At 54.7% G+C, this 17976-nt stretch overlaps 1 protein-coding gene across 1 annotated transcript; it reads right to left on the minus strand.

Annotated features, from left to right (window-relative positions):
• Positions 1-1486: 1486 nt before the first annotated feature.
• On the minus strand, positions 1487-14826 carry LOC132580647 (transmembrane protease serine 13-like). Its single transcript, XM_060251625.1, has 14 exons — positions 14804-14826; positions 13034-13139; positions 12374-12524; positions 11998-12114; positions 10958-11080; positions 10725-10854; positions 10315-10407; positions 9987-10030; positions 9520-9679; positions 8829-9001; positions 8638-8736; positions 8380-8522; positions 7869-8021; positions 1487-1531 (listed from the first exon to the last, which is right to left on the minus strand). Exons 1-14 carry the CDS (start codon positions 14824-14826, stop codon positions 1517-1519), a joined length of 1530 nt encoding a protein of 509 aa, XP_060107608.1. The 3' UTR covers positions 1487-1516.
• Between the last annotated feature and the right edge of the window lie 3150 nt (positions 14827-17976).

Raw genomic sequence — 17976 nt, forward strand, 5'->3', positions numbered from 1 at the left:
TTACTAAAGGTAGTCCTGTGTGTTTTGGGGGGGGGGGGGTGAGCAGACCCCCAAGGGAGGGAAGTTGCTGGTTTTGGTATCCTGTGTGATTTTTGTCTCTTGTGTCTCTGTTCATGGGGGGAGGAGATAAAATTGGTTTCCCAAATACAGAAAGTGAGGTGATTCTGTTGACGGGGACCCAGTGACAGCCAAAGAAATGGCCTCATATTTTCCGGCCAACTGAAGAGTTGTACTGAGTGTCCAGTACGTGAGTGTGCAGTTATTAGGGTGCCACGCGTGCTGCTTCCGGCCAAGATGGCGGCCTGCTTGAATCGAGTGCTTGTCTGCGGTTGGGGAGACCAGCGTCCAAGCTGCTGTGTGGCCCTGAAGCACTCTGTGACCTTGGGTCAGTCACACACTCAACCTAAGCTGTGAGGGAAAGAGGGAGGGGGAGGAGAAAGGATTCCCTTTCCTTTCCTTGACAAATGAAATATTTCCTCTCGCTGTCCCAGGGAAGGAGTTCATGACATCTTCCAACCCCGCCCCCTTACGGAGTCCTTTTCTTTCACTGAGAGTGAGAGCCAGACTGTTACGAGGGGGGGGAAGTATTTTAAAACCACATGACTAATTGTTGGTGGTGTATTGTTTTTGAAATAGAAATAATTTCATATTGAAATAATTTAATAGAGATGACTGAGTATGGAACAGGGCACGGTCCAGCCCCATCCTCACCCCACCCGGGGAAGCGGAGATGTCTCTGCCCCTGGGGGCGGCTGGGACTTTGGGGACAAAGAGTTTTGCACCCGCATCCAGCCCTCCTCCCCACCCCGCCCAGTTGCGTGGCAGCCCAGTTGCTTGCTGTCCATTTGGGGTGAGGGGCCCCTGCCCAGTGAGGGGGGGTGGCTCAGGCACTGCAGAAGGGAAAAGGAGGAGGAGGCCCACCCTGAGGAGGATGGGGGGAACAAAGGAAACTGCCCAGCCATTCCTCAGCCTGACCAGCCTTCCGCCAGCCGGAAGAGCAGCTCCTGTGCGGCTGAGCGGACAGGATGACTGCAGGGAAAGGGAGCTGCCACCCAGCAAGCAGTGCTCCACCTCAGCACCTCCAAAGTCCGTCCTGGCCACAGATCCCCCTGGTGGGGTGCAGAGAGGTGCTGCCATGGCCGTGTCCCTCTGCCCTTGGATGACCCTGGAAAGGGGGCTGTAGGCGCTGCACCTGCACCTCGCCTTTGCATTTCCCTCTGTTCCTGCCGCAGCTGCACCTGGGATTCAGAGGCACCCCTCTTCCCTTCAGCCTGTGCAGTCGGGTCCACGGAGGCTGGCCAGGTCTTGAGGAAGACAAGCTGCTTCACTCTCCCCAACGGAGGAATGTCCATCCTGAATGCTGAGCGCTGGGTTCGCTCTCCAGAGGCACAATCCAGCCACTAGAGGGGGCCATTCTGGGCTGCGTGGCTTGATCTCTGCCCTGCCAGCCCCTCCTCCCTCCAGGGCAGGGGGAGACAGAGCCCTTGGCCAGGAGCAGGGGACAGCCTTCCTCTCCTCAGTTGCTCTGGCTCTGAAATGCAAAGAAGGCCGAGTGAGATGGGGGGGGCAACCTCTTGCTGGGGAGAAGGGGGGAGAAGAGAGAGCCCAACTCTTGGCATCCTTGGCAGCCGCAATGAGTTGGCAGCAGGCAGGCAGAAGTCTTTGGGGCTTCCATTGGACCGGTGGAAGAGCTATGAGGATGCCCAGGGAGAGGAAGCCCCATTGCTCCCTCCCTTCCTCCCCCTTCTCCTGGCCCTCTGCCCCCCCCCCCCCGCACCCACTTCAGGCCTGACTGATTCCTCTCCTGCTTTTCTCCCCAGCTGGGAGAGGCTCAAAGTGGCTGTTAGGACCAAGTTCTCCCCTCCTCCCCCACAAGAACCCTGCGAGGCAGGCCAGGCTGAGAGTCTCCAGGGGAGAAGAGGGGCCACTCTGGGCCTCGTCCACCAACCTCCCCTCCAGGTCCTTCCCATGCCCCAGACACCAGGCCCCTTGCTTGGAGACTACGGGCCAGAACCTGAGCGGGGGGGGGGGATGCCTCAGTGCCCGCCCCTTGTGGTTGCCACCACAACCCCAAGCCTAGCTCACCTCTGGGTGTCTGGCTGCCTTGTCTGTCTTGACATCTGCACCAGTCAGTATGGGGGGTGGGGGGGCTGAGAAGTGATAATTGGCCAAATCATACCAGTCAGTATTTTGGGATACTGGCTACTTCCAATGGAAAGGAAAGGAAAGGTCCTCTGTGCAAGCACCTGTCATTTCCGACTCCAGGGTGACGTCGCTTTCACAACGTTTTCACGGCAGACTTTTGACGGGGTGGTTTGCCATTGCAATGAGGGATATTTGAAAGAAAGGTGGCTTTTTCTGCAACCCCCTAACCCTCACTGATAGTTGTGGCTGGTCCCCTTGCACGGATGTCACTGTCTGCACCTCTCCACAACGAGAGCCAGAGGTGCAGTTAGAGAGTCCTGCTAGGATCTGTGAGAGACCCATGCCATGGAAGCTTGTGAGGTGACCTTGGCTTGCTAGCATCTCCCTCTGCTAACCTACCTCACAAGGTTGTTGTGTGAGGATAAAATGGAGGGAAGAAATAATGTAACCCACTTGGGGTTCCCCACTGGGTGGGAAAGTAGGGTACAAATAACCTGACAGCAAGAAAGACAGACAGCGGTGCCTAGTGGCCATATCACCGACAGGGCTTATGTTTCAGAATTTCTACCATGCAAGACTTTTGGAATGAGCTCCGGACTTGCATCAGCTGGGCTGGGGGGAGGAGCTGGGACAGAACCGCTGCCGGGGAGCATTAACTGAGGGTGCAGCGCATGCGAGAGCATTGTGTGAGGGGGGGGGGTCTCCAGTTGCTTGTGTGTGTTTGTTGCTGAGAGGGGAGGACTTGTTTGTCTGGGGGTGGTTGCTGCCCTCTGGCTGCTGAGAGGTGAGGGCTGTGAGCCTTGGGATTGGAAGGCTCCTCCTCGCTCTTAGCCTGGGGGGCAGACCCGAGGATCCCGTAAGTAGTTAAAAAAATGTTGCTTTGTGCGTCACACCTTTTTGGCTCAGGTTGTCATTTGGCCAGTTTTCTAAGTTTCAGGATACGTCAACACACTGAAGTATTTTTAGGTGCAAGACTCCACTTGGAAAGTGATTGCGATGGATGCTCATGGCCCATTTCCAGTCCCCTGGGAGGACAAGATGATGGGCTACACTTGCCTGAAGTGCAGGTTGGCAGGACTCTCCGAGGAGAAGGCTCAGAGCCTGGAGGAAAGGATTCCTACTGGCCACGGAATCAAGGAAGCTGGGGAGGAGTTCATGAATGGCCTGCATAGGGGAGGAGAGACCAGTCGAAGGGACATCAATGTGGCTGGTTGTCTTAATGAGGCTCTTCAGAGAAGGGCTGTCATTTAGAGGGGGCTGGGAGCTGTTCCTGTGGGCAGCAGAGGAGAGGACTCAAAGTAATGGGTTTAAATGAAAGTACTTTTCTCCCTTTCTCACAATACAAGAACTCATGGGCATTCGATGAAATTGCTGAGCAGACAGGTTAAAACGGATAAAAGGAAGTACTTCTTCACCCAAAGGGTGATTAACATGTGGAATTCACTGCCACAGGAGGTGGTGGCGGCCACAAGCATAGCCACCTTCAAGAGGGGTTTAGATAAAAATATGGAGCACAGGTCCATCAGTGGCTATTAGCCACAGTGTATGTGTGTATATAAAAATTTTTGCCAGTGTGTGACACAGAGTGTTGGACTTGATGGGCCGTTGGCCTGATCCAACATGGCTTCTCTTATGTTCATATGAAAGGCGGGAAGGTTCCGGCTGGATATCAGGAAAACCTTTCTTACAGTTGATCAACAGTGGAATCAGCTACTGAGGGAGGTGGTGAGCTTCCCCCACCAGCAATCTTTAAGTGGCAGCTGGGCAAACACTTGCCAGGGATGCTATAGGCTGATCCTGCATTGAGCGGGGGGTTGGACTAGATGGCCTCTATTGGCCCTTCCAACTCTATGATTCCAGAGTGCTACAGCCCAGCCCCAAGGGCATCAAGCAAGACAGCACTCAGTGCCATTAGAACTAAGGGATCGATCCCAGGCCCTTGAGGTAGAGGCAGAGATAGAAACACTGCCAACAGTAGTATCACAACACGATGGAAGCAGACCGGGAGATACACAGAATTGGCACAGGAAGGAAAAGGAAGGTGTTGGCCAGAGGTGCCTCCCTGCTGAGGGGTCTGGAATGCCATCTGTCCAGGCCTGACCCCCTGACCCAAGAGGTGTGTTGTTTGCCGGGGGTGAAAACTCAAGACATCATAGACAGGATCCCAAAACTCACCAGACACGCTGAGCATTGCCGCATTTGTGATGGTGCGTGAGGGAATGAATGACAGGACTGTGAACACCATCAAAAGCATTAAGGCTAACTATGATACTCTCAAGAGGAAACCGAAGGAAATGGGTTGCAGGGGGGGCTCTCTTTGACACTTCCCATTATAGGAAGGGGAATACGACAGAAGACAACAGTGGAGGTGAACCACCGGCTGCACTGCTGTTGCCGGACAGAGTGATTTGGATTCTGGGGCCATGAGCTACGAGTTCTGGCTGATAACCTACTAGCATGTGATGGATATCACCTGTCAAGGTCAGGGAAGAAGGTGTTTAGAAGGAACCTGGGGAGATTCATCAAGAGGGCTTTAAACTCTCCTAAAACAAGAGCTTTTGTGCACTCAAGCCATTGCTCTTCGGCAAACACAGAATCCAGAGGCTCTGGGAGAAGCTTGACGTTCTGCCAAGGGGACAACGACGCTGGAGGGCTGCAGGTCCGAATGCTTAATGGGAGGTTTGTTTTCATTCCTCCAGGACTTCCATGAGGCTGCCCAAGAATGCTGCTGAGACGCTGCTGCCTCTGCTACAACCCTGAGCAAGTGTTGGTGAGAGAAAGTTAGAGAGCAGGGAGGGGGGGCGTTGTGCCTTTGAAGCCTCTAAGCTCCTCTGTCAATGTTCTGGGTTGCTGCTTTTTACCTTTTTTGTAAACAAACCTAAATAAACAGCCGCCCTGAGCCTGTTTGCAGGGAGGGCGGGATACAAATAGAAAGAAAGAAATCTGTATTTTAGTTGTAGCGAGCGCTGGTTTCATGTGCAGACATAATACTGAAGAACTTAACTTTGCTACCAAAGGCAAAAGAATCCCGTCTTATTAACTGGCATTTACTGGGCCACATTTGAGCAGGTTCACCCCCAACATTTTGACAACACCAGAAGAGAGAGACCGACTTCAATGAGATCAGAATGCACTGGGAAAGTGGCAAATGAGAACAAGATATGATTGAACAAGGATGAGGGCCAGCCCTGCCCCCAGGCAAGCTAGGTGACAGCCTAGGGCGCCAGCCTTCTGGGGGAGACAAATTGGGCACCCCCATGTGACTCAGTGACGTTATCAGTGTGGGGGGGGGCAGAAGTTAGCCTTGCCGAGGGTGTCAGAGAGTCTAGTGCTGAGTCCTACAGATGGGTAACAAAATAAGGAACATGCATACTGGATGGGGATGCACTTCTGGGTAGCAGTGGGTGTAAATAAGATCTGGGGCTGTGGGTGGACCACAAGTTAAATATGAGCAGCCAATGTGATGCAGTGACAAAAAAGGCTAACATGATCTTGGGGTGGATCAACAGAGGCATCACATCCAGATTGCAAGATGTCCTCGTCTTGCTGTACGCTGCCTTTGTTAGGCCACACCAGGAGCCTTGTGTGCAGTTCTGGAGGCCTCCCTTCAAGAAGGGTGTGAGCAGAATGGAGCAATGAGGATGACCAGGGCCCTGGAGACCCAGAAGCCCTGCAAGGAGGAAAGGCCGAGGGACTTGGGGACGTTCAGTCAGGAGAAGAGGAGGTAGAGGGAGGGCAGGCATCTGTCCCTGTTGACAGCAAAGGATAGGGCTTGCAATAATGGGTTTAAATTAAGGGTGGGAAGGTACTGGCTGGTTATGAGGAAAAACTTTTTGACAGCCAGAGTTGCTCAACAGTGGACTGAGCTCCCCCCTCCACCCCAACAGCAATCCTTAAGCAGCAGCTAGACAGACACTTGTTGGGGATGCTCTCAGTTGCTCCTGCATTGAGCAGGGGGGGTGAGATTAGATGGTCTGCATGGCCCCTCCCAACTCTATGATGCTAAGATACCTGGTCAGCCCTTGATATTTAGGAAAAGCTGGGAAAGGAGTTGGCATGATGCCACAAGCTCAACAGACTCTGTGCTCGGGTGGCATATCGTTTCTGCTACTTGGCCTTCCCCTGGGCTGGATCTGCTCTCCGGAGGGCGGCTATCCATTGGCTGGACCAGCAGGCTGTTGCAAGCTTTGATTCTCAATGACACAGCAGGCCTGAGATCTGGCTTCTAGCTTTCCCACTGGCCAGTGTCCATGCATCACACTCATATCCCTGAGAAACAGATCGCTGATGAATCAATGGCCTTACACCCAGGTGAGATCTTAGAAAGAGTGGAATGAGCAGAACACACATGTGAAAGTTGTTATTCCTGGGGAAATGGCGTTCAGTGCTCATGTGGGGCTGACCTCACACAGAGCTGGCTCACCCACTAGGCAAACTAGGTGGTTGCCTGGGGCACCAGGAGGGTGGGGGCTCCAAATTGGGCAAGCGCCGAGTTTGCCTGCCTCCTCTCCGCCCCCCGCCACCGCCCACCCCTCCTTTCCCTTCTCATCCTTTCACCTCCCGCCCCCCCCCCCCCGCCTGGGCCCTGCTGCTCACGACACAGTGCGCATCTTATCTTTTCCGGAAGCTAAGAGGACACGCTGGAGAAGGCTTGGCTCCCCCTCCCTTCCAGTTCCAGAAGGGAGGGGGAGAAGCCTCCAGCACGTTCTTCAAAAAATAAAATACATGGCCCAGGCACGGCACGCTCCAATTGTGCGGGGGGGGGGGGAAGGAAGGAGGTTCATGCACATGGACATATAGAAGGCAACCACACACCAAACCTCCAGATCTCTCAGATCTGAAATGAAGTGGAATTACCTTATGCTTCCTCGAAACACTTTGGAGCGAAGCTTAGAAACTGTATTTTATCTTTTAAATTTAAGATAGGAGATATGTATGCTTCTGATTTTTACTTTCACTGGTTTATACTACTATTTTGGTATCATTGTAACTCTTTTATAATCAATCATTTCAAGGGTTTGGCCAGGATACAAAGTTTTCACTTGACACCTGGAATAAATTCTGACCTCTCTTCAGAGAGCTGTTTACCTGTTAGAGCCATCGGATCAGAAAGAACAAGCTGGGACCCACAAGGAACTTTCGGGTAAGTAACATTCCACACACTCCCCACATCATTCCTGCCTCCCTCTCCCTCGTTCTTTCTCTTGGGGAGAGGGGGCCCTGCAGCCTCAGCCCACCCATTCCTCCTCCTTCCCCACCTGCAGCACTTCCCTCTAGCTCTGGAGTCCACAGAATTGCAATGAGTGGCAGTTTTGCACAAGTGCAAACAAATGTTCTCTATTTTGAGGTTTCCCCTTTTTTAAGTTTCGGGGGGGAGGGCTGCAAGCCTGCGGTCTCCCCCTGATTTGCAGGAAAATCTTCCTTCTGTGTAAATGGCCCCCATCTATGGTTTTAAGTATCTGCAGTTGGGGCCACACTTCAGTATTAGAGGTTTCGTGGTTAGTCCGTGGCTTTTGGAACAGGCCAGTAGCTTCTTCATTTCTATGTGGCTGCCCTGAAAGCAATGCTCCCCCCGGGGGTGGGAAATTACCCCCCTGACATGGGGGCGTGTCTTTTGCCCAGCAGAGAAACGCTTATGGTCCTTGGGGCTGCCCAGTTGCCCCGCCAGACCACCCAAGCAGCCCTCCCCAAGGCCAAAAGGGACCAGCCAGCCGCAACCTCACCTCCATTTTGCTGTGGATCCAGCTGAGCAGCTTTGTGATCTGAGTGTAGACCCCCGGCTTGTTCCTCTGGCCACAGCCCGTCCCCCAGCTGGTGACTCCAGCCACGTACCACCGGTTGCTATCCTGGCAGACCAAAGGGCCGCCGCTGTCACCCTGAGGCAGAGAGGCAAGATCAACAGGGCAGCGGGGGCTGGGCCAAGAGGCTGCTGCAGGGCGGGGGGAGCCCCCTGGCCACTGGACCTTCCAGCTCCGGGCATGACCAGAGGCTCGGGACTGCAGGCGAAGAGACAGGCCAAGGAAGTGCTCCCCTGGGCAGCTCAGCAAGGTGACCTCCTCTCCCTCCCACTGCTTTGAAAGAAGTGGGCTGTCCTCCTTTGCAGATTCCTGGTTCCTTCAGAGAGCAAAACCCTGCCCAGAGCCCTCTGCTGAGCCCCAGCTCCCTGTATTGGGAAACTCATCTCCGGCACACCCCAGAAATCTCCCCGTATCCTCCACAGGAAGCCCACCTCACCTGGCAGGAGTCTCGCCCACCCTGCAGGTAACCGGCACACATCATCCGGGGGGTCAGGTAGCCCTCGTAGACATTCTGGCTGTTGCAGAGCTTGTAGTCAATGATTTTCACCTCTGCTTCCCGCAGCTTTGGGGAGGTGTTTTCTGCAACAGGCCAAGCGGGGTGGGTGGGTGGGAGGGAGGGAGGAGCTGGCGCCCTCTTCTGCAAGGGCCATGTTCCTGGGGCAGGGTCCCCACCAGGGCCCTCGTGCAGACTCACCATCGCTCTCGTTGGTTTTGCCGAAGCCTGTGATGGAGCATTTCCTCCCAGGAAGGAACTTCTGGCCAGACATGGGGAGGCAGGCGGGGCGGACCTGAGCTGAAGCAGAGGGGGAAATCAGGCCCCTGCCGAAGGAAGGGCTGGGGTGGGGGGCTGAGGGGCCTGCGGCTGGCCAGCCACGAGCATCACACCTGAAAGGGTGAGGGGCCTCGCCAGCTTCATCAGGGCGATGTCATAGTCATCCTGGTCGTCGCTGTAGTTGCCGTTGATGATGACCTGTGAGACGGGGATGCCCTCCGTCAGGTGGCTGAGGTCAGAGGTCCCAGCAAACACCTTCCATTCGTCCAGGATCTTCTCGCTGTTCCTAAAAGCCCCCAAGGTGGAGCAGAGGGAGGCCCCCAGTTGGCACCAGCTGCCTCAGAGGCCCCTCCCCCCTTTCCTGCCACCCCGGGGGCCCAGTCAGCCCACCGGCAGGATGCCCTTTCAGGCCAGCTCAGACACAGGACGGGCCAGGCCTGCTTGGCTTCAGGCTGTTTCCTGCACCTGCCGGCCAAAGGAAGTGGGGTTGGTCCTGGGATGTCCCTGGCCTCCTCCGGGCAAAGCAGGCCATGGGCCATGCCAAGGGATGAACCAATGCTCTGCTGCCCCTTGGCGTGGGAGGTGGGGGGCTCAGCAAGGGAGCAACAGGCTGGTCCAGTCAGGGCTGCAGGAAGCCCACCAGGACAGTGGGCAGGGAGCTGTCCCAAGATGGCCGCTGCCTGCCTTCAGGCCAGTCACAGGATGACCTGTTGGAGCCTCCTCAACGCAGGTCGGGTCACTGCCTGGCAGAACACCTGTCTCCCCCCCTGCCTTCCAGGCCCCTCCCCACTGCAGGCCACTTACATGAAGAAACAGTGGGCAGCTGTGAGGACCCACAGGGGGTCGATGATGGTGCCCCCGCAGATGTGGGTCGACCCGTACTGGAGGCTGACCTGCCAAGGCCACTTGCTGGCTGATGTTTCGGTGCCCCCCACGATGCGACCAGACATCCTTTGCCCGCAGCCTGCAGAAGAGAAGGGGGCCGGGGGGCAGACGGAGGAGGCCCTTCCAGAGCCTGCTGTGCCACGCCTTGCCATGCCATGCCAGAGCACAAGGCCCCCTTTCTCCCCCCCCCCCCGCCAGCCTGGGGCTTCCAACCCCCTCCCTCCAACTCCCTGCTCCAGCTTGGGCTTGGCACCATCTCAGCAGGCCCTGGGAGCAGGAAGGTGGGGGCCACTTTGCAGCAGGCCCTGCCTGGGCAGCTTTTTGCTCTTCCGTGGATGCGGCCCCACCTCTCCAACTTTGCCGCCCACCCAATAAAGCCTACTTACGAGTGCACCGGAGGGCGACATACTTTCCAGTAGGGCACTGGGAGCTTTAGAAGAGACCGGAGCAGAGAGTCAGGCATGGGGGGAGGGGGGGCAAGGCCGCGAAGCTGCTGCCGGAAGCTGAGCAGAGCCCTGGGGGTGGGGGTGGGGCGGGCTGGGCCAGCGGCAGTGGGCGCCCATCAGGAGCCTGCCCAGCTGGCCCGGTTCTGTGAGGTCCCTTTGGCCCGGTGCTTGGAGGTCTTGGAGTCAAGGCAGAGAAGTCACTGGAAAGTCTGGCCCAGCCTGCGCACCCCCCCCCCCCGCAGCTGCCCCCCTGCCCGAGGCTGGTTACCTGTTGAGGCTCTGCTGGATGGTCTTGTGCGCCCCCGCGACCACCAGGCTCTTCCCGGAGGAGGGCAGCGGGACATAGGCGGTGTGGGAGGCGCTGGGGAAAGAGAGCAGCGCTCAGGCCAGGCAAGGCTGGGGCTGAAGGGAGCGAGGCCCCCCCCCCCACCCCCGGAGCGGCACCCCCGGAGCACCGCGGGAAGAAGGCCGGCAAAGCGCACGGAGGGGGGGGCAGCGGGCCCGGCAGGAGACTTGGGCCGGCAGCAGCTCCGGCTCCCTCAGTCCTGCCCCCCTCCTGCCGGCCCCACCAGCTTCCCCTCCGCCCGCAGCACCGGGAAGAAGGCAAGGAGGAGGAGGCGGGGGGGGGGGGGCGCGAAGGCTCCAGCTGGGCCACCGCCTCCCCCCCGCCCGGCTTACTTGTGGAAGCCCAGCTGCTGGCACGTCTTCCGGGAGAGGGCCTCGTCCCAGGCGCTGCTGCAGACGGGCAGCCACTGCCGCTCGGCGCTCGAGTAGACGTGCAGCACCGACTGGTTCCAGCCGAAGCGCACTGTGGGGGGGAGCAGAGGGGCGCCCGTCAGGCGGCTGCGAGGAGGGCGGAGGGGGTCTTGCAGCGCCCCCGCCCTCCCGCCCTCGCCCCCCGCCGAGGCTACCGCAGTCCAGCTCGTCGCTCCGCTGGGAACAGTCGTCGACCCCGTCGCAGCGCACGGCCGGGCCCCGGCAGCTCTCCTCCGGCTCCTTGTACACGATGCCCGTGCTGGACCGCCAGAACAGGACTGGGCAGAAGGCACAAGAAGAGCACAGGCCGCCGTCACCACGAGCCCCCCACCGCCCCCGGCCTCCCGGCAGAGGCTCCCGGGACCTCCGGGAGAGGCGCAAGCGGCGGCCGGCTCGCCAGTCCTCGGAATAGCCGCCAGGGGGCGGGGCAGGGAGGCCTCGGGAGCCCCGCAGCAGCACGCCCCCCCCCGCCCCCCAAGAAGGCCGCCCGCAGCCGGGAACCCTCCCTCCCACGGGCTCGCCCCCCATCCGGAAAGGAAGAGCTGCCCCCCCCCGCCCTCCAGCCAGCCTCCTCCCTAGGATTGTAAAGGGGGGGAGCACCTAGCAGCGGGATCAACGGGCCCTTTAAATGGCCTGGGAGGGGCAATTTCAATCCCGGGAGGGAGGGAGGGGGCAGCCTCTCCGTCTTCAACCCCAGCGGGGTAGCAGGGGGAGGGAGGGAAGTTGGGGCACCTGAGCGGGCAGGGGGAAGCGAAAAGCCCCGCTGGACTGCTGGCCTTGGGCTCCCTCCACTCCAGCCTCTCGGGGAGGGGCCAGCGGCAGAGCCCACAGCAGTTTCCCCCCAGCCCTGGGGACCTCGGGACATAACGGAGGGAGGTCCCCGTCTTTGAGCCAGCCGGGCCAGCAGCCATCCAGGAGTAGACGGGCAGCACCGACTGCTTCCAGCCGAACCAGGAAGGGCCTACAAGGGGGTTTCCTCTTGGCGTTTCCAGCCCATGAGCTTACGCCTCCCCTGGCCTCCTCCTTCCACACTTGGTTGCTTCTGGGGCTGGCAAAGCCCCTGAGGCAGGGGGGCTGGTGAGCTGCTCCTTGCTGCCCCACAGAGGAGCACTTGGGGGGGGAGGTCTGGTGGAAGCCCCAGGGGCGGGGCCAGCAGGTGGGGGGAGCAGAAGCTGCCAGAGAAAGGAGCACTTACACAGCAGGATGAGGGCCAGGAGCAGCAGGATGAGCAGGAGGAGGCAGAGGACCAGGGCCGCTCTCTTCTGGCCCATGCCCCAAGACGCCTTGAAGGTGGGGGGGGCGGAGGAGGCTGCTGGAAGGAGGGAAGCAGAGCAGCAGGGGTTACTTGGGAGGCTCCTGCCGCTCTCCTCTTGGCCCTTCACTGCAGCTCCCGGCATGGATCGGGGCCCTGAGGTGGGGTCTCCCCACTCAGCCAGAGGCTCTGGGAGGAGGAGGAAGGGCCAGGATGGTTTCCTCTCCCCCTCCTGAGCCTAACAGCCCCTTGGGAAGGAGGGCCTGGCCTCCTCCGCCCGCAATGGCAATGGGCCACGTCCACCTCAGCCAGGCCTTACTTGAGGCTCCACGAGCCACACGAGGCAGAGGCTCCTCTCCGGAATCCGGAGCCCGTGGTCTGAAGGCAACTCCTTGGGCAGCTTCTGAGGAGGCTCTTGGCAGAACGTGGGGGCAGGGAGGCACGTCCCAGTGTCGGGAGGGTGGGCTTGCCTGTGGGGAAAGAAGGCCAATAGTCAAGTCTTTGAGGAAACCGCCAGCCAGCCTGAAAGGAAAGGCCGAACCCGAACCGAGAGCTTTAAGGACCCAGCCCAGAGAGACTGAGAGACAGACAGTAGGATGATGGAGAGGCCTCTTTTCCATGAGGACTCAAAAAGATGGAATTGCTAAATGTGCCTTGTGTTGGACACAAACGATCTTCTCAGTGACAAGATTCATAGCAGCAATAATCAAATAATACTGATTGAGGCTTTTAAAAATAATGTTGCGTTCTAATGCCTGCTTAAGGCAATAACTGTATGAGCAGCATCCCATAGATAGAAAGACGGGGTGTTTTTGCTCCTCCTTTGGGGCCCACAGGATTCCAAGTGTTCCTTCGGCACCACGGCTCTGGGCCAGTGTGGCGCATTGATGCAAGAACAGGATTGTTGGGAAATCTCCGTCACTCAGCCCTTAGACTGCTCTCTCCCCCCCCTCCCTTCCTCCCCCTTCAGTGGCCGCACCTCAGCCAAGAATTTGAAACAGCTCCAGAGGCTGCTGAGGAGGTTCCCAGCGCCTTCCGCCTGGTCTTTGCTGCCTTCAGCTGGAAGCTCTTCTGGCCTTGCAAAGCTGCAAAGAAAATGCACAACGGATTCTTCCATTAATATCTCTGCACTCAAACAGAATTGTCTATTCGGGCCTAGAGACCGTAATGGAAAATCCATTTTGTGTTTTCTTTGCAACTTTGTCTGTGCTGCAATGTCTTTCAATGGAGTCAGGGCCACCCCTGGGGTGCCCCACACCCCCGGCAAGAACAGAAGAACATAAGAGAAGCCATGTTGGATCAGGCCAATGGCCCATCCAGTCCAACACTCTGTGTCACACAGTGGCCCAAAATATATATATATATATATATATATATATATATATATATATATATATATATATATATATATATATATATATAATTATGTATATATATATATGCACACACACACACACACACACTGTGGCTAATAGCCACTGATGGACCTGTGCTCCATATTTTTATCTAAACCCCTCTTGAAGGTGGCTATGCTTGTGGCCGCCACCACCTCCTGAGGCAGTGAATTCCACATGTTAATCATCCTTTGGGTGAAGAAGGACTTCCTTTTATCCGTTTTAACCTGTCTGCTCAGCAATTTCATCGAATGCCCACGAGTTCTTGTATTGTGAGAAAGGGAGAAAAGGACTTCTTTCTCTACTTTCTCCATCCCATGCATTATCTTGTAAACCTCTATCATGTCACCCCACAGTCAACATTTCTCCAAGCTAAAGAGTCCCAAGCGTTTCAACCTTTCTTCATAGGGAAAGTGTTCCAGCCCTTTAATCATTCTAGTTGCCCTTTTCTGGACTTTCTCCAATGCTATAATATCCTTTTTGAGGTGCGGCGACCAGAACTGCACACAGTACTCCAAATGAGACCGCACCATCGATTTATACAGGGGCATTATGATACTGGCTGATTTGTTTTCAATTCCCTTCCTAATAATTCCCAGCATGGCGTTGGCCTTTTTTATTGCAAACGCACACTGTCTTGACATTTTCAGTGAGTTATCTACCACGAACCCAAGATCTCTCTCTTGGTCAGTCTCTGCCAGTTCACATCCCATCAACTTGTATTTGTAGCTGGGATTCTTGGCCCCAATGTGCATTACTTTGCACTTAGCCACATTGAACCGCATCTGCCACGTTGACGCCCACTCACCCAGCCTCAACAGATCCCTTTGGAGTTCCTCACAGTCCTCTCTGGTTCTCACCACCCTGAACAATTTAGTGTCATCCGCAAACTTGGCCTCTTCACTGCTCACTCCCAACTCTAAATCATTTGTGGACAAGTTAAAGAGCATGGGACCCAGTACCGAGCCCTGCGGCACCCCACTGCTTACCGTCCTCCACTGCGAAGACTGCCCATTTATACTCACTCTCTGCTTCCTATTACTCAGCCAGTTTTTGATCCACAAGAGGACCTGTCCTTTTACTCCATGACTCTCAAGCTTTCTAAGGAGCCTTTGATGAGGAACTTTATCAAAAGCTTTCTGGAAGTCAAGGTTCCTCTGCGGTGCTCTGCAGTGCCCCCTCTGTGGCACTGAGCCCTGCCAGCTCTCCCCTCTGCCCGCCTGCCTATGCCACACCCCCTCCTGCCCCTTCCCTCCCTTCTTGTGTTATTTGTGCCACTTTGTGGCACCGCGCTCCAGTCCACACACACACACACACACCCGCACACTGAGAGGAGCACACCAGCCTCCCCTTACTTGGGCCGCTTTGGCTCGGGCATTTCCGTAAAGTGTTTTCTTAAGCGAGAGCACAACGTGATGAGCCTCTCTTAAGAGAACGCTTTATGGAAATGCCTGGGTCGAAGCAGCCTGGGTAAGGGGAGGCTGGTGTGCTCCTCTCAGCATGCAGGGGCGGGGGGGAGCGGGCAGACCACCTTCCACCATCACCCCCGGTGCACGGAGATGAGCGAGGCTAGTCCCCTCTTACCCACATTGATGCGGGCATCTCCGTAAAGTGTTCTCTTAAGAGAGAGCGCTTCACCCCCTCCTGGAGGGCGGAGCAAAGCCTCGTCGCTTTATGGAGATGTCTGCATCAAAGCAGGTAAGGAGCCCAATTCGCCACCCCCTCCTGGCACCCTAGGCAAATGCCTAGTCGCCTAGTGGGCGAGCTGGGCCTGAATGGAGTGAAACTAAAGCAGTTTCACTTTTGCACCATTTATGGCCAGTTGGAGCTCCTTGCAAATAAAGGGTTGATGCTTCGAGCCAGCTTGTCTCTACTGAATGGACCAGAGAACTGGGGCCTAGTGAGTACTCTGGGAACCCACAGCCAACAACCTGGGGAGCCATTGTCAAGCTGAGCAGACCTGGAGGCGGGGGGGGGGGGGGGAGGAAGCTTGCAATGCACAGCCATTTCATGTTTTCTTAGACTTTTTATATTGTTAGACATTTTATATTTTTAGCTTTTGTTGTGATCCTTGTGCTTTTCCTTGAGGTTTTATTTTTAAAATCCCATTGACAATTTCCATTGTACCTTTCCATTTAAAACAAAATATCACAAGAGTTTTAAGCATGTTAACTGTGTTTATCTGTATCATTTATAAAGTTTTTCTCTCTGCTACGTGGCATTGCACAGTTCGGCCCCACAAAGTCCCATTTGTGTTAAAACCGGCCCTCATAATAAATGCGTTTGACACCCCTGCTCTATTACGTCTGCTCTGCAGGAAAGAGCAGTCAGTCTTGCCAGAGTAAAAGCCCTTCTTAGAGTTGGGACTGTCAATCGATAAAAAGTTTCAGCAGTTCCATTGGGGGCGTGGGGGTGGAAGATCCGGGGTCCGATGCATTTGGTGGTCACACACAAAACTTGCTTTATTAGCAACATGGAGGGGTCAAGACCCCGCTTATAAACATACCTAATAATGCCCCCCCACTCCATACCAAATCACGGCGGTCAAGCTTCACACCAAGACCACTCATTGGTTGCTGTCCAGAGTTCAAATCAATTGGAGTCCATAGGCAGACCCACAGTTTGCCCGCAAAACTACTGCGGAACAGTAAATTCAGTACAGGCAATTCAAGTAGCCGATGAACAGGGGGATTCCCAACAAAACAATGAAGAGGTTGAGAACTCTTTCAAGTGAGGAAAAACTGAAGAGTTTGGGGTTTTTCAACTTACAAAAAACAGAGGTGCAAACATGATGGAGGCTAAAAGCATTATGTGCAGCCTGCTGAAAGTGGGGGAGAGAACTTTTGTCTCCTTCCCTAAAGTGGGAGCGTTTGCCAGCACCCAACAAATGTGATGGACAGAAGATTCAGGACAGGCAACAGGAAGTACTTCTTCACACAAAGTATAACTCATTTGTGGAATTCACAACCACAACAGAGGGTGACATGGACACTGGGTTAGAACATCAAAAGGTTGTGTCAGTGAATTTGATACTATAATTCAAGATTCTCAGAAACTTATCTCGAAAATTTATAATTGGTTGCTACAAATTAAAATGCAAGATGAAATTATTAAAGAAAGTTGGATAAAATGGTTGAAGGACTTTGGGTTTAATATTGACTTGATAGAATGGGAAAAAGTTTGGAAACAAAATTTGAAATTGGCAAGATCTTCTGAGTTCAAAGAAAATTTATATAAAATGATGTATCGCTGGTACCTGACACCAGAAAAAATTGGCTAAAATATACCCAAGCTACTCCAAGTGTTGGAAATGTAGAAAAGTCAAGGGGACTTTGTATTGCATCTGGTGGCAGTGTGAATTTGCCAAGAAATATTGGACACAGATTAATATCTGGAGCCAAAAAATATTAAAAATGAGGTTTCATCATACGCCGGAACTGTACTTGCTGAGTGTGTGCAAACAAAATGTCTCTAAATCTGTGGAAAAATTGTTACTTCATATAATCACGGTTGCTAGAATATTGTACGCAAAATATTGGAAAGTCTCTAAAATACCTGACAGAGATGAATTTTTGTTAAAATTGTTTGAAGCCGCAGAAATTGATTCACTAACTATAAGATTAAGAGATGGAAATATGCAAGAATGTAAGAAAACTTGGGAACCAATATATGAGTGGGCAAAAAGCATTGAGATCAGTATGAGAAAATAGAATTTTTGAATTGATAGGTACCTTCAAGCTCCTGGGCTGAATGGGATGGGTGATGGTAGGGGTATGTATGTATATTGATGATTGTATATATTGGTTGTTTGTATGTTCTTTTTTCTTTTGTATGTGTTGTTGGATTAATAAATGTGTTTGTTAAAAAAAAAAAAGGTTGTGTCAGAGAGCCACAGGGTTGGTCTAAAGGAGGCCAGCGAGATCAGGAGCGGCAGAGAGGTCTGAAGAAGGCTGCTGGGACTCTTAAAAGCTCAGGCCCCCAAAACCCTGTTGGAGTCTCAGATGCTCCTGCATTTGAATGTTGCCGGTCTTTAAAAGAGAATGCAAGGACTTTGGGGGAAATAGTTCTCTAGAGATTTAGCTGCTGTTAATTCTGATGGGTAAATGGAGCCTCCGTGTTCGTGGAATGCCATTTGGTGGTGGTGGTGGTGGTGGTGGTGGGAAGGGTGGGGCAACAAGGGGGATGGATTTTTGTCTACAGCTGGCTGCTGTGAGAATCAGGAGCTGGACTCGAGAGACCATGTTTGCTCCATCTGTGCTTGAACGCAGGAAGCTGCCTACGCTGAACCAGGACCGCCCCCCCCCCCACCTCCATCTAGGTCAGTCTTGTCCAGTCAGACTGGGAGGGACTTTGCAGGGTTTTGAGACAAGGCCTTTCACTTCATCAGCTACTGAGTCCTGCTAGCTGGAGATGCTGCACTGACCCACCCCCCAAACACTTGGTCCAAAATGACCCTGGTATGCAAAAGCCCAGCATGAACTCATTTACATATTAGGCCACACCCCCTGACATCCAGCCAACCGGAACT

The sequence above is a fragment of the Heteronotia binoei genome, chromosome 12 (assembly GCF_032191835.1).
Source record: "Heteronotia binoei isolate CCM8104 ecotype False Entrance Well chromosome 12, APGP_CSIRO_Hbin_v1, whole genome shotgun sequence".
NCBI classification, from domain to species: Eukaryota; Metazoa; Chordata; class Lepidosauria; order Squamata; family Gekkonidae; genus Heteronotia; species Heteronotia binoei.

Excerpts from the sequence above, each read along its gene's own strand:
- LOC132580647 (XM_060251625.1), bottom strand. The coding sequence starts at position 14,826 with ATGCCCGAGCCAAAGCGGCCCAA. Across the intron at positions 10,855-10,957 it reads GAGCGACGAGCTGGACTGCG|TGCGCTTCGGCTGGAACCAG; the intron begins GTAGCCTCGGCG and ends TCCCCCCCACAG. Across the intron at positions 10,031-10,314 it reads ATCCAGCAGAGCCTCAACAG|CTCCCAGTGCCCTACTGGAA; the intron begins GTAACCAGCCTC and ends TCTCTTCTAAAG.